This window comes from Bactrocera oleae, chromosome 6 (genome assembly GCF_042242935.1).
Source record: "Bactrocera oleae isolate idBacOlea1 chromosome 6, idBacOlea1, whole genome shotgun sequence".
NCBI lineage: Eukaryota > Metazoa > Arthropoda > Insecta > Diptera > Tephritidae > Bactrocera > Bactrocera oleae.
In genome coordinates this window covers 73,096,751-73,123,380 of record NC_091540.1, presented here as the reverse complement: position 1 = coordinate 73,123,380, position 26,630 = coordinate 73,096,751, and the positions used below count along the sequence as shown (strand labels likewise).

The 26,630-nt window shown below is 38.9% G+C and overlaps 2 protein-coding genes across 14 annotated transcripts in view; one reads left to right on the top strand and one right to left on the bottom strand.

Annotated features, from left to right (window-relative positions):
- Positions 1 to 803: 803 nt before the first annotated feature.
- The window catches only part of LOC106617581 (serine-rich adhesin for platelets), a 65,697-nt gene continuing 39,870 nt past the window's right edge, over positions 804 to 26,630 (top strand). For 2 of the 9 annotated variants that reach the window (XM_036364016.2, XM_036364017.2), the window contains exon 1: positions 814 to 1,631. The gene's annotated coding sequence lies outside the window, so the exon portion shown is untranslated. Of the gene's footprint in view, positions 1,632 to 26,630 lie in introns of all 9 variants that reach the window. The other 7 variants (XM_070111923.1, XM_070111924.1, XM_036364009.2 and 4 more) reach the window with 7 other exon arrangements.
- LOC106617583 (long-chain fatty acid transport protein 4) lies at positions 20,469 to 24,656 on the bottom strand. 5 transcript variants are annotated; one of them, XM_070111276.1, is made up of 6 exons: positions 24,219 to 24,656; positions 24,163 to 24,185; positions 22,560 to 22,969; positions 21,869 to 22,489; positions 21,607 to 21,808; positions 20,469 to 21,547 (listed from the first exon to the last, which is right to left on the bottom strand). In XM_070111276.1, the coding sequence occupies exons 1-6, from the start codon at positions 24,232 to 24,234 to the stop codon at positions 20,606 to 20,608; spliced, it is 2,214 nt and encodes a 737-aa protein (XP_069967377.1). In that variant the 5' UTR covers positions 24,235 to 24,656; the 3' UTR covers positions 20,469 to 20,605. The 5 variants fall into 5 exon arrangements, with proteins under 5 accessions (XP_069967377.1, XP_069967378.1, XP_014090354.3 ...); XM_070111277.1 differs by having other exon boundaries at positions 22,560 to 22,966; XM_014234879.3 differs by having other exon boundaries at positions 24,163 to 24,656.

The window sequence follows — 26,630 nt, the reverse complement described above, 5'->3', positions numbered from 1 at the left end:
AAAATTGCAGCTCAATATCTTAAAAACTGAGTGACTAGTTCGCATTATACAAACAAACGGACGGATAAACGGACAGACAGACGGGCATGGCTAAATCGACAGAGCTCGTCTCATATATTTATTACCAAATTTGTATTGTCTCCGACGTTTCACACTAAGAAGGACATGAATAAAGGCTTAAATGCATCAATAAAGAAATACTTATGTGTGTATATACTAAAAAAAAATCCGGTTATAAACTGTAGCTTAACTTATATTTGCTAATCTAATACAAAACTATTTTAAATGTTGTTGTAGGCTTGAGATCAAAATATTTGTAATATAACAAACATTATCAAGAATGTTGAGTTACGACAGAATATCGTCTCCACCAACCTTTGTGTACTGTACAAATACATACATGCCATAATCTAATAATTTATACATATATATGTATATGGCCATACGTAGACCCAATCGTATGTACAATAGATAAGAGCTCAAATACAAAGCGTACGTACGATCACTCTCTCGCCTCTTTCGGTCTCTCTTTGAGGGCTTTAGTCTGGCAGCGGCACTCTTAATTATCAAGTGATTACCTTTAACTGCTCAGCTGTTTGACTTAGACGCCACTTTGCCAATTTCGTTACCTTGACGTAGAAGCATAAGCACATTTAAGTAGTCGTAAGCCAAGCAGGCGGAACGCGAAAGGCAGTGATCGGCAGTAAACATATCCACATTCAAACTTATCTACTTACATATGTATATAAATATGTTTTATAATTACGAACGTAAGGCGTACCGAGCGTGAAGCGTAAAGTATTTTGTATACATTATTTCGTGTTAATCATCAGCTGTGAGCTATAAAGAAAGGCAATACTCGCACTTGGCCGTTTGGTATACCCGTATTCACACACAAACTACACATACGAGTACATGGTACATGGGTATAAACCTATATACAAGTATACAGGCAGGTAAATATTCGCTTTAGGAGCGGAGTGCGCGATCGCTTCTTGTCGTTGAGCGTCGAACGTTGAAATGTACATGACTTTTATTGGACGGCGTGTGACTCAGTTAGTAGCTTAGCGTAGTTTGGTAGCATTAAACCGAGTGCACGCAACTTCGGAAACTACATACATTTTTGGACGAGTACAAGCGCAGACGTAAACTGTGCGATGCAATTACGTAAGCAAGGTGGATAGGAAAAGTGCAAGCAGTGTAAAGACGTAAACAAGTGGAAAACTCTAAAACAAATTCTAAAAACTATTTATTTGTGCGCCGAAATCGTGCAATAGTGTGATAAAGTAATTGCGCCAAGTTCAGTGAATTCCGCGCATAAAGATTTGAATACCAGTGAATTGAGTTTTCATACCCACCCTTAAGAGCCATCGGTTTCAAAAGCGCAGTGAATATTTTTGTGAGGCATAAACCGTTGAATAGTGTGCCCTTCTTTTCACCTACCTAACTAAGCTATTTTCAAATATAAGGTCCAAAATATTTTACTAAAAAGTGAGTTGCTCAACTAAAACAAAGAGGAATTCGCAAATCTAACACTGATAAGATAAGCGCATAGGCGAGAGAGAGCAAGCTTGGCACCCGCGCACTCACATATACTTCGTTGCATCCGTGTGTCGAGCAGCGAAAGCTGGGTAAGTTGCTTTATATACTTCTCATATGTAAATTAGTCGTATCGCCGCACACCTGACGTCGCACCAGTTGTTGTTGTTGTAAGCTAGACGCTTTGAACGTTTCTGGCGTATTGTCTTACACCTACTCTACTTCATGAAATAAACACGCCGTTAGCCAAGCATAGAAAGCACTTACATACTTCCACCTTAAGTGCGAACAATAGTAAACTAGTTCTGCATTCTCTTTGAATAATAATTTGAAACAGCTGAAGTCCCACAAGTTACACCGCTGCCAACGGTGCAGCCGTCAATGCTATTGACGGCAAACATCCAGTTGACAGTCACAACGCTACTATTTGCATACTAGAGATGTGTGTATAGCTTCGGTACTAACAGCGGAGCGAAATAAATATTAGAATACAACGGGCTACCCATAATCTGTGTTTTAAAGTGGATTTATTTTATACATATGTACATATACACATATTGATTAGTGGCTTAATTGAGCAAATAACCTTAAAATTGTAAAAATCAGTCAAGTTATTATTCGGGATTGGCTGTGGGATCGAGATCAAACGAATTGTTTATGGTCACGCTGAGACTTGTTTACAATTTTATTCGTATACAATATTACGAGGTGTGTTCAAAGGAAAAGTTGAATTTTGGTTTTTCGCGGACTGTGTAAATTCGATTATCGAAATTTTGTTTTTGTTATAATCGGACACATATGTTTACCATGTGCTTGTATTAGGAGCCAATTTCGATTAGTAGTTGGTTTTTGAAAGAAATGGATCAAAGAATATGTGTTAAATTTTGCGTTAAAAATGGAATAAAGTGCTCCAAAGCACTTGAAATGTTGACTGTGGCATTTGCTGAGTCCACACTTTGGTTAAAAAAAGTGTTTATAAGTGGTACAAGCGCTTTACAGAAGGCCGAGAATATTTGTTGACGAAGTGCGATCACACCAACAAGCGAAAAAAACATCGAAGCAGTAAAGCAAATTTTTCTTGAAAAGTGTCGAATCACTATTAGAGAAGCTGCAGAGAATGTTGGCATATCAATCTGCTCATGCCATTCAAATTTCTCTCATTTAGCCAAAAACAAAACCGTAATACTGCCTCAACCACCGTATTCACAAGATTTGGCTCCTTGCGACTTTTTCCTATTCAAAAAACTAAAGAAACCAATGAAAGGAAAGCGTTTTGCCACAATTGAGGAGATCAAGTCAGAATCGAAGAAAAAGCTGATCGCCATAGCGAAAAGCGCAGTTCAGAAGTGCTTCAAGGATTGGAAAAAGCGTTGACACAAGTGTATTATGTTCGAGGGGGACTACTTTGAAGGGAGCAAAATAGATATTGTTGAATAAAAATTCAAAATTCAGCATTTCCATAGAACACACCTCGTATATGTTTATAAACGATTTGAATGTTGTGCTCTTGCTAACCAGTGTTGAGACACACATGCATCTTGCGGTATCATATTATACCCTTTATGCTCTGATTTGCAATGAAATTGTTCGGTTTCAAAGCAGCCACGCTTAAGAGATATGATTAGTCCCAATGACACGCTAGCGTTTTCTTCACAGAAACACACATACATACACATATGTGTGAGTTTAGTTGTGCAAATGCATTGATCATAGATATTAAATGACAAACGCGTAAACCGTGGCTGGAATTTTAATTGCCATTGAATCCGAAGCGTACTTAAACTTAATAACTCGAAACTTTAACATATGTACTTTTATATGCATTACATATATATACAAGTATTAGACAGATATTATATGTAAATGTAAAGACTTCCCAACTAATAATGACGAATTACGGAGTTTTGATATGGCACTCCATTTGGAGGGTACATGGCGATCGCATAAGTGTGTGCACACAAATATATTCATTAATTATGTGACCGTTAATTCTTCATGCAGCTGAGCATTTTAAAATATGAATGAAGTTGTACATACTCTTCACGAGCTTCGGCTTTATTCCAACTATTAGTTAACTGTACAACAGAGGTACAATCACCTTCACATAGTTTCCCCGCATTAGAATTTTATGTGCTTTCCGATTTTTATGCTCATGGCTTTGTAGCGCTCTTTACGACTATTTAGGAAATACATTTTTTTGCCGAAGAACATTCTCACACTTACGTAGGCACTGAGTATTCCTAAATATTCAGTTAGATTTCATTAATTACATACATACAAGTATGTATGTCTTGTGTGACTTTGATTTCTTAGAAATCGAATATATTTGGAAAAATAGTATCTGCAATTATTTATGTCATTAAAATACTGCCATATCTGAAGAGATTCAATTTTCTTCTCGTCGATGGTGACAATTTTAACCGTTTTTCTGGCGATTGGCTTAGATACATACGAACTTTTAGCATTCGTTAAAGAAACGAAAAAGAAAATGCAAATTAATCAAATCGGTATCTAATCTCAAAAAGTCCAGAAGGTATAGGTATAGAGCCTCTATACTACATATAAATAAGCATCTTAAACAACAAATTCCTAAAGGAGACTAAACAGTTTGAAATAATATAAAATGATTGATGATTTTTGTTATTGTTTCCATTCATTTACATATGCGTAATACTTATTCCATATTTGAATTAACGAGAAAAATGTAGTTGGGCCACTTTTTTGCTGCTAAAATTTGCAGAGCTCACTTTATCTGCGTGCGAGTTGCCAAGGCAAAAACTTCACTACTGCAATTAGTCACATGTCACGGCAAGTTCTTCAAATAACTTGTCGAAAGCGAATTTGTCACGAAGCAATAAATCTGTACAAATCATGTTAATGCTTCAGTTAATGTTAGACAAATGGTTGTTCAATGACAAATGTCAAATGCAATCATTTGAACTTACGCGATTGTACTTGAAAACATGACTAAGCAGCAAACAGCAGAATAAATAATTACTAAGCATCTGACATTTAGACCGAACTCAATAAATTAAGTTTTAAGTCATTATTCATCTAGTTATAATTTCATTAGCAATGCAAAAGTTTTTAAGAAAAACAAAGAAAAGAATTTTTCCGTGGAATTTTTTTTATAAAGATTTACCTTTTTCCGACGTTGAACAAAAACTCTATGAACCTTATGAACAAATTTTTGTAAATAAATTTCAAACCAATCTCAAAAAAATAATAGATTTTAATAAATATTATATAATAAAATTTCTTCCGAATAACGTAATAATCGCCATCGCCATTTACATATAATGTAAGTTCACCTCTTTCAACATCCCCCTTCACAGATTACCATTATTATTTGTATTTGTATTATTTTAATATGTAAAGGGTCTACCAACAAGAACGACGTGACTTTAAAATTAAATTAAACACTCAAATTGATTCAAATGGATTTTTGGACTATTTTATTATATTTATGATTTGAACAAAGTGGCAGCCAAATGGCCACCACAACTCTGTTTACGCTAATTGCCGTAGCCCCGGTGCAGCATTTCGACTGGAATTTCGGCTATAATGCGCTGAAGGTTTTCTTCGAACTCATCAAGCGTTGTTGATTGGTCACACCAAACGGTAAATTTTTAGGGATGCAATTGCGTTTCCTGAACCGCACGAATTTGTTTGTTGACGAAGTTAATAAGCCAGAAATGGGCCTAATCTAAGAAGAAGATTTTTCATTGTACAGTAGCCACATTTTTGGACAATTGTACAATTGTAAGTGAAACGTGATATGCTGAAATGGCAAACCTTACTGAATACACAAACAAAATTTGACAGAAGTCCATAAATAAATATGGCCGCCACGAGCTGTCAAAATCACGACGTCTCTATTGGTAGACGCTGTATATTTGGTGATTGGTTTCAAGGGCTTAAGCCCTGTAAATTACTGTTTATTATAAAAAGATGCAGAAAAGACATTAAGTGGTGAAACATATTTACAGTGCTTTTGAAAAGTCGCCCACACTAGTCCCACACACACCTACGCACTTAAAAGCCAAAGTAATTGCTGCAATTGCAGATACTTAATATGTAAAATGAGCCTAGATGACACTTGATTACTTCAGGGTTGCTGCAGCGTTGCGCGGAGCCTTTATCTATTTATGTCAATTAAGAAGTTTTCGAAAGTATATATTGTCCACACAGGCTTGTGGTTTTATTAGTGGTTAACCGCGTATAAAACTCGGTTGAAAGGCACTAAAGAAACACACACTCGATTATGTGTGCACGTATAACGCCAAATAGTCATAACGGAGTCTATGAAATACTATGAAATAAGAAGATATGAAGATAGAGTAGTGAACGACTGAATGATGACTCATGCACATACAAATGGTGCACACATCCATGCACATTGAAGTAGCTGAAGCGCCTTTGTATGAGGTAAGAATTCAGCCCACACTCTTCCACCAAAGTGCAGTTATGCACCTGCAACACTAGGCACCAGAGAGTGAATAAGAAAGGGGACACTTAATTAAAAACACATAATTATGTAATAGGCACAAAAGAAGCCCTCTTCTCACTCCCTCACGTGTACGGGAAATTTGTGATTGTCTGTAGGTATTTGTTTGCGACAAGCACAATCTGATTGTACCCCCATTAAAGATTATTTGTGTCCATACAACTTCTTTACACGAAAGTCCTTCGCCATTATGCAACATAAGCGGCTTTAACGGCTCTTGAAAAAGAATGTTCTTCATAAGCGCTCCAGCGAGTTCACGCCGAATTCGCCAGCCCCATGTAGCCCATGTAGCCAATGTTGGTGTGGATGTGAGTAGTCATATATTTACACGCATAATCGTCAGCAGATGTTGTTACATATTTTTCTGTTGCTTAATAACTTATACGCTCACTTGGCTGCTTAAGCACTGCCAGCTGTGGCAACATACAATTTAGCGAGCTTAAATATTCGCTCCTCCGTCGCCTGTCGGCTGTCGTCAGTTGTTGTTGTTGCTGCTGCTGCAGTTGTTACAACTGATGCGCAATAATTGCTGCCAATGCTGCAACAATCCCCCTTTGACGTCATTTCGGAGAAGCATACCATCGTGTACCGTTGTGTATCTGCACGCACACATTTACCTACAAGGTTGTACACATTTAATATTAACTTTTTCGACACATGCGTTTTACTTGTAACTACAGATGTACATATGTATGTATGTACATATTTTTGTATTGTATGATATCACAATTTGAACCATAGTAAGTATCAACATTCGCGGAACTTATAGAAATGCCGTCCTCTTAGGCTCACTGATACGCAACCGCTAGTAAATCGGTCTCTTATTATGCAGCGTAAGTTCGACCACTGAACCCCGCGATCCCCGAATATTATATAAAAGGCTCATTACTTCCAAATCTGTCATCCATTATAGGTAACAGCGATGGATATACCGGCTATTTTACTCAGTTTCTGACGACGAAAAAGCGTCTGATTTTTTATTGGAGAGAAAAGATACCTAAATAAAATCATTTCAAAAAACCAGGAAAAGGCGGTAACTCACTAAACAAATGCATCAGAAATATTAAATTTTACACAGAGGTATGAAAAGCTTCCGATCCGACATCAAACTTGGATAATTAACGTGGCAACATCCACCTTTAGGTGAAATCCCATTTTTGAGGACCTTCTCAATCAATTTCAACCAAATTCGGTATTTGACATTATCCTGTCATTCCTACGTTACGGCGCGGAAATGGGCGAAATCGGATAACAACCACGCTACTCCGCATGTAACACAATTATAAATTCTATCTGATCCTTCCACTTCACCGTTTACAAATCCAACATTAACTATATTGGTATAACAATTCGCACGAAGAGTGCCTTTATGATTTGCCATCCCAAATTTAAAATTTATCACAATCGGTTCACATAATATACAAGTATTTACTGATAGTAATCCTTTCACTCTTTCGTCGAATAATGCATATTAAATTCTTTCGGAACATTCCTTCATATAAAGTTCTGCTAATGCTTGAAGGTATTTCCTCGGTTTTGATCCTTGCCATAGTAAAAACGTTCGGTTACACCCGAACTTAGTGCTTCCTTACTTGTATTCATTTTGGTTCCATGGCTGTGCTTTCCAATTGTGTCCGGTATGATCATGGTGAAAAAATAAAGCACGTTGTACCGTTAAATTACACCACACCAAATTTATGTGCAAACCAAAAGGTGTAAAGTTATACGAGTGTTTAAGTGCGTTGCGAAGGAGGTGGTCCGCCGCAACTTCCGCCTGCTTCTCTTGAGTTGCGTTCGTCGCTTATTACGCGCACTTGTGGTCTCACATAAAATCTCGACACATCCTTATCGCTTCAAGCAGACGCCCCCCCCCTCGTAAAAATATAAAATGCTAGAATTAAAAACAAAAGTGTTTACATCTATAATCGAGAAGCTTCACTCTGAAGTTAAAGTGGATAAGTATACACACATATATATACAAGCACACGTATAGATGAGTATATAAGTACACACGGGTATTTTAAATTCTTCCGCATTCGTGGTGTTGGTGGGGTATCACCAGCACTTGTAGCAATTGCAGCATGTGTCAAGCTTCAAGTTTTAATGAGGTTGCTTTGCACGAAATTACCATTAATTGCAGTAAATTTAGAAATAAAAGGGGTGCGATTATAACACATCGCTGCCAAAACAGGAACACGCGATAAACACGAAAATGGAGTTCCCCATTCACAGGGTTGCAGTATTTAACACGAATTTAGGGTGTGTTGTAAATCAAAGCTAGAAAAATGAGTTCGCACCACGATCATTTCGAATCACAGCATAATAACCGGTTTCCATTGCACTTTAAAAACAGGTTTCGAGCTCTAACAGTACAAAAACGATGTCTACCTCGAGCTTCTGACGTTACAACCCCGCTTTGCTACAAATATGTATACATAATAGGAAAGTTTGAACTCATTTTCAAACAAGTGCATCCTTAAACTGGAGTATTCCCAATGTAGTATTCAAAATATTCAGACACAAATATCTCCAAATCTCTTTTCAGGAGTCAAGCATGAATAAAATAAAATAATAAGCACGATAAAATAATAGGAAACTGTAAAATAAAAAAAAGAATTCCTAAGGATCAAAGAAGAGTTTCGTTTGGCGCACATTTTAATATGTTTAATTATGTTTTATATTGTTTTGTATACTAAATTAAAATGTCAGCTCTTTCGATGGATTCACCCGCATAAAATCCATTTTTGACATGAATTCAGCAAACTACCATGCCTTATTACTTCGTTTAATAATACTCAATCTTTATAAAAATAAATAAATTTCAAATTCAAGTTGTTCCAAGCTCAATGGCCCATATATTATTTGACACATTTTCCTTAATCTTTGTTAGACTCTAACTGTCATCGAAGCGAAGAATCGACATCAAAAGCATTTAAGAAGAATTCAGTTAAATGCAAAGGCATTCTGAGGTCAGTAAATCACAAATTCCCAACACACGCCTTGGGGCCCACACTAGCCGCTTACATCCGACTTCCTGCTCGGCTCGTTATATTTGTGCTGCCTCTCCTTGTAGCTGTTTTATTTCATTTTTATCTTTTTCTATTTTATAGCATATTTATTATGATTCAACAATGATATCTAGGGAAATCATTGTAGCACTAATAGGAATACCCTGAAGGCGCAACTTGACATCTCTCGTATAATTCCGGAAAATTGTAACTCTAATAGTTGCCCTCGGTTTCTGGCGCAGATGACTCGCTGCAGACATGTGGAGCGTCCGACCGCAAGGAGCATAAGGACAAGAGAAGATACACTGCACACAACTCTGACTAACCACACACACATACACATGTTGCCACAAGCAAGAGCGTGAATCGCTGCCTGTCAAGAAAGCCAAGTGAGGCAAATGTGGAAGGGCTCAAAGTGTGCATGGAATTGACTTTGCGAATGACTACTCCTTATTGCATTTATTATTGCAATGTTTGCGTGTGTGTTTGCTAGTTTACAAGTAACTGTTTCACGGACTAACCGACACGCACATGTGGAAAAGAGCCAACTAAGCGTAAAATAAATGAATAAACATACACTCATACATGCATACATTTGTACATCCCTGCGCATTCGTTGACTATCCAGGCCCTACTTGTTGCTTCTTCTTCGTTTTCTCGCATTTGCTTTGCCTGTGTGTGTGTGTGTGTGCAAGTGTGCTCAGCAGAAAAATCACGACGTCAAAGTTCTTTAGCATGCAAATTTAACTGTACATATTTGAATATGCAATTTGACAACAAAAGCAACTGCAACTCATTCTTTAAGGCGGACTTAACGCGGCGGCAAGCGTGATAGTGCTGGTACTGTTAACAGAGACCGAGTGACCAAACAAATTCAGATTCCCTATTTTCAAGGTTCTAGCAACTAGATGAAGCTAAAATTGATACACTCAAAAATTTTTATTTCACTCCAAGGCCACTTAATGCTTGCGTTCTAGTCACATCGACGACTGCATCCGGGTTAAGCGCCCTTAAAGAGTTTATGGTAAATTCAATCCAAAATTCTAAAAACAACAGCGATTGTCAGAGTTGCCATACCTTCCGAAATATGACAGATGTACTCAAAGATGTGAGGGTGTAACTGTAATCGCTTACGTTACGAAGCGTATATGTGTATTACTATTCAAAGAAAGGCTTTCCGGTTTCAGAGCTAATGTAGTTGGACCCGCTTCACACGCCGGATATTTATGGGCTGTTATCAATATTAATAGGAGCGGTTTGGGCCTTGTGACAGTCATAATTTTACATTTTAGTTGATTTTCAGCCTCTTTTCAGCAAAGTTGCCTTTTCTATCCTTCCTACCGCCATCTCATTCATCAATGTAAAGGCAAGTGCTTTAATCCACGAGTATGAGGGTTACCCTGCGTATGTGCGGATGTAGTCGAACCCGTCGGCTGAAGTGTTAAAAAGTGGAAGACAGGCATTTGTGCTTAATAAAAGATGTAATAATGTTTGTTCGAGTGTTGATGCCTGACTGTTGACGACCCACTCCGGAGGAGTGAGTATTGTACTTTTATTTTTATCCTTTTTGGAATTACTACCCTGGTGTAGGGACTTTTCCGGCCGGTTGGCGTGACGGTTTGCCCAACACGAGCGCACACAAATGAGATCTCTCCGTATATTTCATGTCCTGCGTGTGTATTTTTAATCCAAGGGGCCTTTAACATGTGGTCTCGTGTGTACGTGTGTGTTTATGTGAAATGTGTAGCGTCGTCAACACATCCTTTGGGACTTTGTTTGTCAGTTAAAGTGAGTGTTGCCCACAAATATGTAAGCGTTGATGGCTTTTCAATTAGGTTTTATGGTTTTTCTTTTATTCGACCCTTGTGAATGTTTTGCGTGCAGAAGTCGGTGAGTGTGTGATGATTCATTCGGCGCTGTATGTCCTGTCTGTCAATAATGATGGCGCAAGCGAATAAAATAATAAGCTGAGGCCGCAGTTAGCGTTTGAGCGCAAAATACACGAAACTTCAATTCTTGGGGTCTCCCTGAAATACCTGGAAAAAATTCTAAAAATATAGCCAGAGCCAAAGGTTTTCATCGAACGCCCCCTCTTCGCCTATATTAAATATTCACTTGTTTTATACTATACTAGACTATAATTTTGGACAGTACGCAAATCAAGCAGTAGGTGTTGAACTATAAAAGTACTGTAAGCCAAGCCTCCAGTTTGCCAATATATACCTGTCCTTGCAAGGTCTCCGCTCCCATAGGCCTTCCCTCTTGGGTTGGTAGTTGGTTGAACTTGCAATGATGCCACTTAATTACAATTATTATTTCCAATAATCATTATATGGCTGCACTGAATAACGGTGAAAACTGATGACAAAATATATCAGAAGCGTTTTTCGTGTTCAGTGGCTCTTCGATAATCGTTGAAGGGTTCAAGTTCATTTCGGCGCATTTCAATATGTGACAAATTAATTAAAATTTGCCACTTAATTGCACTGATTAGTTACAATTTATATATATTAATATGCACTTATTGAAACGCAGCGGAAGGCCGCGTTTAGTTCCACGCTGCTGGAGATGGAAAATAATACTAGCGCACACATACACACTCACAAGCGAAGGACATATCAATGTACTTGCATATCCAGTGAAATATTTCAAAGCACAAGTGCAATCGTTGCATTCAATAAAAAGCTCGCATTTGAATTTGCAATAATAACTTTTCGAAAAATATTAATGTGAAGAAGTGGACGAGCACACACACACATGCACAGAATGCATAACTGCATAGGTGTTGAAGCTTGCAGGGCCTAGGAGACTGTTCGCCGCACTTCTGGGGCGCTGCAGGACCACCTGCCTGCGTGCCTTTGTAGCTGACTGACAGACGTTTCTAATTAAGTGTTCGGTTGTTCAATTAGCGAAGTGCAATTGCTGCCTGCCATGCAATGTTATTAATGCACACACATGCACACCCATATACGTACGCAAAAATACATACAAGTAGTATATGGCGCGTGTGTATGTGTGCATTTTGTTCATTTCGCTGCTGATGGATTAGCGCAACGTGTGATTTTGCTTTTGAAAAGTGCAATAAAAACTAAAGTTGCCACTGACAGCGGCAACACTCGCTCCGATCTGGCGGAGCACGAAACATGGAGCACCAATTGTAAAAGTGAAATTACGACAGGAAACAAAGAATGATCCGAAGGGAGTAAAAAGTTCAAATAATGACATGTGAGGACGTGAAAGCGCCCACAATTCAACGGTAGCTACAAGAAGGTGGCACAGCTGAGGACTTCATGTTCGGGGTTATGAGAGCTGAATGTTTGTTTTATTTTAGTCAATCGCTACAAGTGAGTATATAGGCATGAAATGATATTTTTAAAACAGCAGGTCGGGATTAGATATGCCCTTCAGTCGTTTACAAAGCATTTTGTACCAAATACATATGAAGGCAACAATGGCCGAGTCTTATTCTTCGAATTCGCAATTTAATTTCGGACAGCCCTAATAAATAGCTGGTTGTGTATGTGCAAGCCGAAGCAAAATCATAAACGGTGTTGCAAATAATGGCAAAAAGTTATTATTGCATTTATTACAGTCTGAAACGGCGGCAGCGAAAGGCAACAACACCAGCAGTGCCAACACCGAAGGGCTTTATGTCGACAACGGGAAGCAATCGTTGTAGCAACTCGTGTACTCCGATCTGTTTGCTGGGTCACGCTCCAAACAATATGCAACACACCAAATGAGCACCCAACTCGCTGAAGCACACAGTACACACGCACACACTTCACACTTTCCGTGCAGCGGCGAACGGCAAACGACTGCGTCTTCTTCCACAGCTCCAAGCTACACACTCGCTCGCGCATAATGATGATGAGCATTGAGCATGAATGAAAACTAAACTCATCAGCGCAAAACAGTGCTCCGCTATTGGCCTCTTGCCGTCGCTGGTAGTGTTGACGCTGGCGTCGCGGAAAGGCGCAATGGGCACGAGTGAGCTGGCAGCGGCACAGCAAGGAACAACTTTTCCATTTTAATAAAATTTTAATGAAAATTTCTGTTTATAGCAGTGCCGCAATGTAATGCCTTCATATACATACTTGTGTGTGTGTGTGTATGTGCGCGAGTGCGCTTACAGCCATTAAAAACACGGACTGACATGGGGTCAGAGCAATAATAACAGCGAAGGCAAATAACAACAAACAAAAAATTAAATTACAATAAAAACGGAGGCATGTAGATTTTAACACTGCTGCATTGGGGGGACGCGATGGTCGCAGTTAAAATTGCTTAAAGTGCACGTGGATAAAACAGTTACTCAGTTGTTGCCATAGAGATATCCCCGCACTCCCTGGTTCCGAATAATTGGCTTCTTTCGAGAAATTCCTTTCTTACAACAAAAACCAAAAATTAGCACAGCTTAAAGGCAACGGTGAACATGTCATAAATCTATGAAGCATTACACCGAACGCTTACTGGTGTGAAAAGGAATTGATTGGATGTTACTGGTACTGCAATTGAGTGAATCGAAATTGGTTTTGCAACAAGTATCTTTGAGAAGCCTGTTGCACAAACGCGATAGACGGCCACAATGGAACTCAACTGAAATAGTTAGCGTCGCTTCTAACGCAAAAATCCTTAATAAATCACTCGCTTAATGAACTCGCACACATACTTGGCCGCACGCCAAAATATATACACATTTCACAAACAACTGGGATGCCGAAGCAGGTGGCGACTCATAAAGTATGAGCCAACAGCCAGCGGTCCGGTTTCACTATATGTGGGTATGTATGTGCAGGAGAAGCCTTTGCAAAAATAATTAATGTGGAAATATTATTCCATTATTAAAAGTAGAAAATATGAATATCAGGCAACTATAAGCATAGCTCGCAAGATGAAGGAACCCTGAAAGATGTGCAAAGAAATTAAGGGAGAATAAAGGAATTCACATAGCTGTATTTAGCCGCCGCATCGAGGCGAGCGAAACGAGTGCCTGCCCGCCGCCAAACCAGCCACAATGCAGTGAGCTTATATTCATTACAGAGCCAGTAAGAGCAGCTGTTTGGGCGGCGGCAACAGCGGTCCTCGAATGACACGGCCAGGATTAAGTGCCAAGTCAAACCACAAGCCGACCGAGATGACAAGCCGTAGGATATCGTGCGGCACGTTGGAGTTATGGAGTGTTGACGGCGGTTGCTTGGATTTATGGTAATCGCAGCCGCCACAGCCGCACCACTCGTAGGTGGAGTCGGGCGTAATGTGCGACGTGTGCGTTCGAGCGCACTTTATTAAAAAGAAAAATGGCAGAAGACCTGATAAAAATGCATTGGCGAGGTGAGGTATTTGATTCGAATTATTATTGCGTATTGCGTTGATATGCAGTTAATTAGAAAGAATGCGCGGAGCCGTTATTCTGTCCGATGGCGAACGCTCGCGTTACTTCTGCTGATGATCGGTGTGCTAGTGATTGTTGGTTTTGTTGTAGCCATTGCAATATTATGTGTGTGCATTTGACGTTGCGTTGGGCGATTAGAAGAAGAGGAAGACTAGTTTAATTTCCGTTAGCGCAGAAAATTTAATCAAATTGAACCGTTGAGGCATTAATTATGGTCATATAACCGACAGGAGCAAAAATGCGAACAAAAAAAGATTTTTATTGAAATATACATTGGAATATCCAATAAATGAGAGGGCTAAGGATTAGTGAGCAGCTTTATTAAAGATTATATTTCCCGTTGCTGTATAAACAGTTGGCATTCTTGCATGAGTATGGACCCACAGTAAGCTTATCTAGAAGATCAAGATGTGCACTGAAACGAAGCCTTTTATCAGGCCAGCTGAGGTAATGACAGGATGTATGGATGTATATACAGTTTTAGCGGTGGGTTAGAATTGCCATAGCATTATTCATAATGGGGTTTAATCTGGAAAGTTTGTTCCAACAACAAACATAATTTGTTGTTTGTTTCATCATTTTGCAGTCTTAACATAGTCAAACTTTAAACTTTTGCTTAAACTTAGCCAAAATTACTTAGCGTAGAATAGCTATGTTTTAGGTCTCAGTAGCAGCGCGGTTTCCATTAGCGCTCACCGAGGAGGTGTGTTTATGTGCGAAACACGTCAGCCATCAAACACCTCATCAATTATAAATGCAGGTATTAAAAGTCATAAAAATATTAACAGAAAAAGTGTGTACAGCCGAAACGGAGGTGGTGCCGGAGAGTGTGTTCGGCAAACTTTGGCTCGCAACTTTTTGTGATTAATGATGTAACACTTTTAAAACTTAAGTGGAAAAGCGAGTAGTGCCGCTGGCAAAAAATCAAGCTCTGACCAAAATGCGAAAAAGAAACAATTTCTGGCACAAGTTTCCTGTGACAAAAATAACAGCAATAATCGCCAACAACTACGAAAGCGTGTTGTTTTTATCACATGAAACTTGTGCCAGAAATAAACCAATTTGGTGTAAATAATATAAGCATGTGTGCAAAAAGATTAGTACGAGGAGCCACCAAAAAGATCGCGTGCACGCGAAAATATTATATTCAAGTGGTAAATGGAGAAGCCTGTATCCACTCTCGGAGGAAAAGGTATACGCTACATTTTGAGAGCGACGTTGCGTATACGCGACATCGAACTTGAGCAGAGCAGCCTCTACACGACAGCTGTCTTCAGGAGGCAATGATGTTTTTTTTTATTTGAAGTTGAATATCGGAAAGGTTTTCCAAACTTCTTGTATAAATCTAAATATATGTATAAGCTGATCTATAACTTTCCCGAAGTTATAAACCATTTAACAGCAACGAATGGTAAAGTAAAACATAAAGTCTATTACTTTAAAAAAGTAAATTAACTCGTGTGCAATCTCCGTTCCGCATATTCCACTCTCCACATAACAAAAATGAAGCTGTTAGGAAAGTGTGGCCAACTGTTGTTTTTGGATCGCCGTCATATTTTTCTCAATCTATGTGCCAGTATGTTGTAATACAATTTATGGGAATGACAAATGGTAACTGCGCTGTCACAATATGTAAAACTTTACCTCGAGTTTGGCTAAAATACCAAAAAAGTCGAAAAACAAAAGCACTGCAGGCAAAGCAAAGCAATTGGGGATACACTGCAGCAGCAGAGTAAGAACGCTTCGCCTATAGAAGGAAGCACTCCTAAGTCATTGCGGTTACTATGTGAATGGGCTAGCGACTGCGGATATCCGCAAGTAATTTTCACACTTCGGTATGCATGTGTGTGAGTGTGAGCGTAATTGTGGCTGCCGAATCAAAAGTTTCACCGGAAGCGATGGCGTTGGCACTCAGCAAAACCAGAGCAGGCCTCGGCGTCAACCGAAGTGGCTGCGTTGGTCTCAGCAGATAAGTAGCAGCAGTTGTGTGTAGTGGACAACAGACCCCGCCTCCCATTGCGTCCAAAAAGAAGTCAAACTCAGAATAACACATGAAACTGCTTAGACATGCACATGTTTGCGTCTGTGTTTGAGAGTGTGTGCGTTTACACATATTTAAAAGTTAATGTGTTTGCATGAGCATAGCAGAGAAATGTGACAATCATGAGTGTTGGCACTATTTGTGCAAGTGTTTTAGCCCCTTGGCGAAAAGTTTGTGTCAACGATTAAAAGTAAAGTAAAGTTGGCGTAAACGAGCATATGCCAGCCGAAAATGTCAGAAGCGCACACACACAAACGCAATTGCTTAGGAACGCCTGAGAGGTCTGAGCAATGACAAAATTATGAAAAACTTTGCAACTGTCAACCACTGCAGAGATAACTAAGTAACTCTCCACATGGGGAGAACGTCTGCGAACGAAAAAATGACGCAAAAATTGGAAAAATTAGATACACAAGAAAATACGCGCAGTCAGCAAAATACAGCGGCTTAAGTCACAGACTCGTGAAATGCGAGATGGCGCCACACTCGCACGCATTACATTAACTGTCACTTATTTGTAATTCAGACGCCACGTCCGAAATGCGCAGAGATAAACAATTGAATTAGTGAAGCTCATAAAAGTCAAAACAGATCATATAAATAATACACAATGTTATTTCACTGCAATCACTTGAATTTGAGCAGCTCTTTTCCTAATTTTTCAATTTCAAGGACCTCACGAAAACCAATTGAAAGCAAGTGTGTGCCACATGCCGTTTAGAATGGCTTGGCCATCGCCGCCAGTTGGACATTGGCTAAGGTCCGATCAAAGCAATGGCTAGAATTATAAAAAAAATGTTCCAAAAATCATAAGCTCTTTTCGCTAAATTATACAAATACAACAAACTGAAATGTTCGCTGTAGAATGCTTTTAAAGAATTCACTATGTGTTCCGCTGCTAACCTCAGGCCACTCTCCTCATCCTTATGGTCATTCTTATTGTCAAGCTGCCTAATTGCCGAAATTACCACATTCAATTAAAAATAAAAAGCCAAAAACCATCGACATAATTTCCTTAGTTGCTTTTGTACAGTTGTCTTGACGCTGTCGTATTAGCATACAAATCTTGCAAAGACGCTCCCTAATGGCTCTTTTGTGCCACAAATATCGAGTTACCAGCGCACGCAACTGGCAAGTCTCACTTTTAGCACAAAACTGCAAAAACTAAGGGCTACCATGAAAAAAATACGCACACACACACTGAAAATGGGCGCTGAATACATTAAAGAGGTGGTGAAGGATATAAAAATATGTACATTTGTATATATGTACACATAAATAAAGTAATGGGAAATAAATGCAAACAACTGTAGTTTCGAGAAACTTCATTGTAATTATTTCTTATTTTCCCTTGGCCTTCGCTCAAATTTGCCTTTGAGTTCTTTTTGCGAATATTCGCAGTTTTCAAAGATTTGTCTCAAGATAAGCTTTTGCGCCACTTCGCAGTAGACATGGCTTCCGCGCAAAGATAAAATCGGAATAAAAGAGAAATATATAGGCGAAAGGCGAACTTTCTTCGATAGCGTTGTTCTTTCTTCCCTCACAACCTCGTTCTAGACACCCTCCTGCTCCTCCTGCTATTCGCCTCAGACAGCATTTCTGTGTGCAAATGAAGTGAAATGGTTACAAGTGCTGCTGAATTTGTTTTCTGCCTCTGCATTTTGTTGAATTTCGATTTTACAGTAGTCAAAGTTCTTCTTTTTTTTTTTTTGACAATTGGAAACTGCAGCGTTAACTGTTCTACTAACTTTTGATGCTCGAATTGAGATTGCCAAACAAAGTGAAACATTTGCCGAGCAGTAAATGCAAAACGAGAGAATTTTGTAAAAATCTACTAACAACTTGCGCTAATTGACAGAAAATATCAAGCCATGAGATCCACGCAGATAAAAAATAAAAATAAAAAGTTAAATGCAAATTTAAGAGCAGAAACACGCTAGGTTACAGTTAAAAATTAAACGTCCATATAAGAGAGAGATTACAGAAGTTATTATGAAGTCAAAGTGGGTGACCACGGTTACCATTTTCCAATTTCTCACAATTTTTTGTTTGTATTTAATAAAAAAGGCTGTTTTTGGAAATTGATAGCCATTATAAGATATTGAAATCTGAAACTTAAAAATGTTTACTTTAGTTGTTACATGAAACTGGTTATTAGAGAGCAACATTTACATTCAACCCCTGAACCGTTTTTAGGTTATGACAACCTTCAGAGGGGCGAATAAGGAAAAAGCCACTTAAATAATGAACAAAACTTACGCTAAATGAATGAGAGAAGGCAAGTGCAAAAAAATAAGCAAAAGCGCAATAAAATTATAAAGGAAAATAGAAATGCAAGTTGCACTCTATGAAATGCTAAGTAGTCGCATAAAATGAAACGAATGTCGAACAAAGCAACTAATATAGCCGAATGAACAAAAGAAAGGTTGGAGCTGCTCCACCCCACAGCCATCTATCTTCCCCATGCAGAGGGAAGAGAAAGTTTTCTAATATATAAATGGAAAAGTAAAGAGAAAAAACGAAAAAGAAACGAGACGATGAAACGCTGCGGAAGTTCCAATTACATTTGAAAGCGACACATAACTTCCGATGACTTCCAATTGCCGCAGCAGTAGAGTAGAGAACACTCTGTGCCCACACAGTCTCTGCGTGCTGCTTCTTGCTGTCATACCAGCAACAACAATGCATAATTGTGACAGTGGTCTGCAAATGATTCCATTTCTCATTTTTTCATTTAACCGCGACAACGTTGACGAAATGCTTGACATTACGAGCATCGCTGCCGACCGACCCCCACACGCTATCCCGGCACCATCGCAAGGCAAGGGCGGGTTGTCGTGTCGCATGCGAACGACAATGATGAAGTGGCGAAATGATAAAATAAATGGAACCACGGAAAGCAACTGGCAAAGAATAGAATTTACGCAACCTTCAGCAATGACAGAGTATGATATAAAATCACTTTTTTTAAGTCTCTGTAAAGTTAGTGTCACACTGAAACAAATTTCCAAATGGCATGCCTTGCAGAAACTGAAAAAGTTATAAAAATTAGCATAGTATAATAGTGTGGTGTGGAAGGTGCAACCGCAGAGCTCGCACCTCGTTACTCCAATTTGTGTTTGGTCAGATTGGAGTGTCTGCGAACTGCTCAAGCTCCACTGGAAATATGCTGACGCAATGGAATATAAAATTATATTACAAGTATATACAAGTATCAATATAAAGAAGTGTTCATTATTTATTGTGAAAGCTCGAACTATCGGCTAATGTTGGGTGGACAAACGAATTTTTAACGTGCTACGTCTATTCGACATATGCACCTTGATTGCCGTAAGTGATTGTGGACCATATTGAATTAGTATGCATTCTCGTTTATCTTCTTTCTGCTTCTTGCTTTTATGTTTTAACTTACCAGTCTACCCCTTCTCTACACGCGATTATATGAATAATGCTGAAAGCCTTTTATTTAATGGCCTTTATGTATACCTTGAAATAATAATGGCACACAAATAGCTCTTTTATTCATATCCCGATGAATGTTGTGACCCAGTTGCAAAGTGCGTCGCAGTTAAGTGAAATAGTCCCCTTGTTGTGTTCTTTTTTCTGGTGCAAAGTCAAACTGCACTCGCATTATTATAATGAAGCGCAGTTTATATTGCTGGTGAACTAACAACTCGCATTGCTTCGAGGTATTATTTAATTAGATTGATACTAAATTAGAAAAGGAAGTCAACGAAATCCGTTTCGCCTTCATTTGCGGTTAATTATTGCAAGCTCGGTTGCTAGACCTGGGCATCTCTTCAATATAATCAGTACGTACGTATATAGGTACATATATACTTTATGTGTGAAGAGCAATCCGACTCAGAGCCTAATGATTTGTTAATTTATGACTCGAAAGTGTTAAGTGATTTCATATTTACTTATTTAGAATGAGTATGATGAATCAATATAAATATTCAAATGCATTTGTAGCAATTACAATTCCAGTTGTACAAATCTTTCTTTATTTCAAACAAATAAGCATCTAGTTAACATTACATTAACATTAACTCCAATTAAGTTAATGTTTTTGTCACGAAAATAAATTTAAGTAAAACTAGTTTTATAGTCGCTTAAAACCGAATTTCGCCGTTATTTATTTTATCGAATATATCACTTGTTAATATCTCATATCTGCCGGAAGGCGTTTTGTAGTAAAGCTCATCCTGTATCACATTGGGATTATAGCCTTCTTTTTGCAGGTCCACTTTTCGCAATTTATATGTACCGGTGAGGTCAATGTTGGTTAGGAATCTTAAAAATTGCGGTCTGGCATAGGCTGGGAGTACCTCCGATATATTCTGTGCGAAGCATTCGAGATCCACTTCTCGCTGTGGGTCATAAATAGCCGCCATACCAGCTCGCCCTTCCGTATGCGGTATCATCACGCCATATACTATTGTGTCCTTGTAGTTGGTCATATTACTTACTTGAGCTTCTACCTCGCTTGTGGATACATTCTCTCCCTTCCAACGAAATGTATCACCAGTGCGGTCCACAAAGAAGAGGTAGCCGCGATCGTCAGACGTCAAAAGATCGCCTGATAGGAATGCCATGTCGCCTTTCTTAAACACGTCATGAGCAATTTTCTTCGTAGACGCGCTTTCATCAGCATAGCCCAGAAACTCTCTGGACGGATTGCCTTTGATTATTTTGCCAATGAATACGCCTGATTCACCTGGGCCACAGCGTTGACATAAACCATCGGCGCCACGTATGGGCTCACCTGTATCGGGGTCCGCTTTTATTATAGATATTGGATAGATTTGTGGCAAAATCCGCGAAACAAATCCAATTGCCCCAACAGTGTTGTCGTTGTTCATAATATTGGCGTTTCCCTCTGTAGCGCCATAGAATTCACCAACTTTTGGTATGTTAAAACGTTCAACACAACGCTGCCAGATTTGCGGACGTAGCCCATTACCGAAAACCATACGAATTTTATGCGAACGGTCGTATTCCGATGGGGGCGTGGCTAAGATGTAACGAGCCATTTCGCCGATATATTGAGCTATCTGGAGGCATATAAATTAGCTTATAGAAAATCTTATCTACTTTATATGATTTTACTTACGGTGCAGTTGTAGCGCACACAGTCACTGAAGTATCCCGACGCTGAGAACTTTTTCCGAATAGCAACTGTCGAACCAAAAAGTAGCGCTTGACCCATGCTCATAACTCCACCGGCTGTGTGGTATAGCGGCAGGGGGGTGTAGTACACATCTTTGCTTCTAAAGTTCAAGGTGTAGTGAATGCCGGCCGTTATAAATAGATACCTGCAAATATTGTTTGAGATGAGAAGTATTCATAAACTCATAGATGTTAGTTCAACATACCGAGAATGGGAAATAACCGCAGCCTTGGGTAAACCAGTGGTGCCGGATGTGTAAATATACATTAGCTTGTCGTGGTGATTTGGGTGTTGAATGGTGCTCGGCTGTGATGTGACATGTGTGGATGAGTTCATTAAGTTGGTCAAATCTTCTGCTGAGTTTCGGACGGCCTTATTAATTCCATTATTAAATTGATACAATTTTGCTGAAATTTCGGTTGCTACGCTTTCCACAGTCTCCTCAAAGTCTTCGCCATAAATAAGAGCTAAGCATTTAGCCACGGTGATACTGTGTACTAGTGACCGCTCTTTAAGATTGGTGTTAATAAGTGCTGTTATAATGCCAAGCTTTGAAAGGCCCAACCATATGCCGACGAACTCGACGCGATTCTCCAGCATCAGTGCAATTACATCGCCCTTTTTGTAACCGTGACTGTGGAATATGTCTGCAATGCGATTGGCAAATTGATCTAGTTGCCGAAATGTCCAAGACTGCGTCTCACTTATTATCGCAGTTTTATCTGGATGCTTTGCCACGTTCATTTGAAATATATCACTTATAGAAACGTTTCTTCGCTCATATCTCTTTATAAGTATGAGAAGTTTTATGTAGGCCCACACCGCTCTAATGAGGCGCGAAAGCAAGAGGATAATATTCATTAGAAATTTAAGTATAGAGAATTCTAATTACTCACGTTATATCTCGTTTAGAAGTTACGCTCGCTATATAAAACCAACGCCAGCCCAATGATATTAGCAACATAACAATTATCGCGACAAATAACGCTGGTAGGCCACTTTTCCATCCAAAGGAATACCACAGCAGAGCGACGACTACGGCTGCGATACTTGCTGTGAGGACCACGAAAAGAAGTTTAGACTTAGATATGGTTTCGCCAGCTGCGACCTGCTGATTTGTAGAACCCGGACCCATGCCATTTTGGGTCCCATTCACACTACTCTGCTTGGGATCTATGTTGCTGTGTTTTTGTTGGTCTTCATCCATGTCAATGGTAGTATGTGTCGTCCCTGACTCTTTTCCACTGCTTTCTGTGTTGCATTGTACATCTTCTTTGAGCGGTAACTTAACCTCCACACTTGACTGCTGATAAGAGGTAAGATAAGAAATCGTTACATATTGTCGTTGCTCTATATATTATTCGAGAAATATAAAATACGGCAAATATTACTCTCTTAACATATGGAATCGTTATGCAAATTACTTCTAATTTATCTTAATTAACGGTCTCAACACTGTTGACTCTGACGCAGCAGAGAATTTCTCCAGCAAACCTGAACTGCGACATGTTTACGGCAAGGGTGCACATATATGCGCGTAAAAATATTTATTTAGTCTGCCCTTTCACGCTTAAGTCATCATTCTAAAATGAATTATTTTGAATTTCAAGTAGTTAGTACTTTTCCTACAGTGCAAACAAACAAGACCTCAGGTCGGCTAATTATTTTACAAAATACGTATTACTGAGCAAAGAGAATAGTTTGCCTCTCCGAACAGATTAAATGGTTGTAGCCCTCTGCGGTAGTGATCTTGTATGCATTTAATTACGGTTCAACCAGTTTCTTTGTTAATTGAAAACAACTCCAATTCAATATGATATTGATCCCATAGCGCCGCTTTACTCGATTTAGTCACTCAACTGGTTACTAAAACATAGCAAAAGACGCAAAACAAAACTAAAGAAAACAACAAACACCTCCAGTACACTCGCAGCTCCAAAGTGCCATAACTCAAAAGCGAAAATAGTGCAGAGGTGCTCACATACATACACACATGTGTAGCGAGTACTGCTGATGCACATATGAAAGACATAACTCAGCATAAGTGGTTTCGCTAACATTTTGTTTATTTCACTTCGATGTTTTTTTGCAAGTGGAGATTTCAAATATATGTAAATGATTTCGAGTTGTTGTGGACGCTAGTATGTATGGCTGGCTGGCTGGCGATTAATTCTTTGCTATGTCTTTTATGCGAGCCATTCGATATATACGGGTCTTTGGAGTTGTTAAAGTGCTTGATGGTACACCTTGCATGGTAGATTGCACATACTTTGTTTAATTAAGCCAAGCTTAAGCACACACAGATATATTTTCGGACAGACATAGTCGAAATTGCTTTAAGTGCCCTGAGTTGAAGTGTGTCAGCAAAATTGGCCACAATCTCTACAAACATGTCTGTGCATGTATGCATGCCATATTCTTTGGTTTTGTAACCACTTTCCCCCTCGCTTTTAAGCAAATCTGCTTTAATTGCTACAGTTCCATTTAACTCAGCCTTACAGGTTCTTTGATCTTATTATTCTGCTCATCAACAGCGTTAACCTCGCTTGACCCCTCCATGGAAGCGCTCATGACGCCGGTTGATAGGCACTGTTATCACGTTGCTCCGCGCACAAAACTTCGACACTTTTCTAATATTGATTCACTTATTAACACGTTTTTGCGATTTTCAGTTAATTGTTTGCGTGTACTTATTAAATAACAAGCGTTTTCGAATGGAAGCGCATCTTTTGAATTCAAATAAAAATTCAATTGCATATATGTAGCCACAGGTGGTATGGTCGCTACACTGGCGCTGTCTTTACTCTAGCAATGTTGCGCGGATGCTGTACTTAGTCGCGGCTATGCGCATTTGTGTTGACGATCCGCTTTGCACGATTTCACTTTTAGCTCTGTCACAGATCGCGCGCCGATTGCGGTCGAGCAAAGTGTAATCTTACACAATATTCACTTCTGTCCACAGCCGCGTTCGCCGATGCATTGACTCCAGCCGATCAACGGCTGAGCCACTGCTGCGATTCGCAGTTTCAAAACCAAACTCACACATACACGCACAACTGCTCCAGTGCCTACTAAACTGCTGCACACAATTTAGAAAAACTCGTTGCTTTAGACTCACTTGGGTGGCGAGCCGACGATTCCGCAACATAAAATCATAAGTGCACTTACAAGTACTCCATGCACATCTACTGTATACACTTGCTAGCGAGCTCCACTATATCGTACGATAAGGTGATCGCTATCGCCTTTATCTCAAAACCAGTTTTTTCCATTAAGAAAGCGGTGTATTGCATCTTTAAATGCTAATGCTAAAAATTTCAAAGAGCTTTTACGTTATAGGTCTTTATCTCACCCAATAAATAGAGGATGCTCGACCACAAGTTCAACTTGTGTCATTGTGTCATGTTACTCTCTCAGAGCCGATGGCTAACACAAGAAGTTCTTTTATAACTCTAGGCTTTGCTATACTCGCAATTTAAACTCATGTCTTTGTGTAGACACATCTTAAGCTACAACGGCGGTTAATAGCTCCTCCAGTCTGAAAGGCAAACTACACTTAATTAAAAAGTTGTCATGCCAACTTGATAAGCTTATAAACTAGGCACACTGATAATATTTTTACGAAAGCTCTTGCTCTGGCAGAGAAATATGCCAAAAATAAATAAAAGGTAAAGAAAATATATTATATTCGATTACCACAATTCAGTTATATAAGGTTGTGTTACTTGGGACTTCTTTCTTTCTAAAAACAAAGCAAAACAACAGATTTTGACAAATTGTTGTTTTTGGGCTATAGTCACAACTTTGTGTAACTAAATCATTTTCAATTACAGAAAATTGTTTCACAAGCCAAGAGCTAAGAAGTAGAAACAAATACTTTGCATGAAAAAGTTGCCACCCTAATGTAGATATAAACATTCATGCGACTCCTCAAAAATGTGAAGTCGGTAAATTTTAACTAGCGGTAATTTGGTAAACGTTAACGATCAGAAGTTGAACAAAAATTTAATTGAAAGTTGTTTTTACAACACCAATAACGTCGCGCATATAATTTTTTATGTAGAAATCTACAAAGCAAAAACGACCACCAAAGCAGTCAAACTTTACACTTTTTTGCACACTTCTGTAGACGGTGATCGCCAATGAGCTAATTATCATTACCTGCTTCTCTTTCCACGTTCGTAAGTGTAGCCCATAGAGAAAACCAAAACAATCACACACGAGAAGCACCGGCAAGCTTCAAACACACAAACTATCACATATTTCTCCAACATACATACAAACATGAACATGGAGTTAGCGCCAAGCTAGTGGGCTTTCGATTGAATGCGGACCATAACTGGTCTACGTTCGCTCTTCATTCTGCAGCGGATCTATCGAAAAATATGCAATACTCGTAAGCAGAAAAAACTGCAACCACTGCACCCATTAAGTAATTTTGAAATATGGGACATGTTACATGGGGACATGTTACATGACAACCGATAAAAAACCCACCATCCACTTAAAATTTCTTACTGGTGCAAATACTTATTAAGGTATTATAATATATGCAACCTTGAGCGGATTTTGCCATTATGTTAGAACTATAGTACCTTACCCTTATACATTTTTAAACTATTTTACAATGTTTTAATTCTTATTCTTAACATTTACTATGCTTCATTTCATATCACGTTGGAACTCTGATGAATTCGCTTTATTTCGGTTCACCGGCATCGGTGCCAACCTAAAGATAAATCCACAGATCTTTCATATAGTACTTCTCTCTCACTATATGTTTTCTCTCCCTCTCCCTCGCAAAAAACTTCTCTAATAATTTTTTGCTTTAAAACAAATAATTTAGGAAAGAGTATGGTATAACATATGTACCAACCTCCACATGTAGTACCTAACAACACACGACGTAATCAAGCGTGGAGCCTGGACCATAATTATAATTCTGAATGTCTTATGTGCATGCAAGT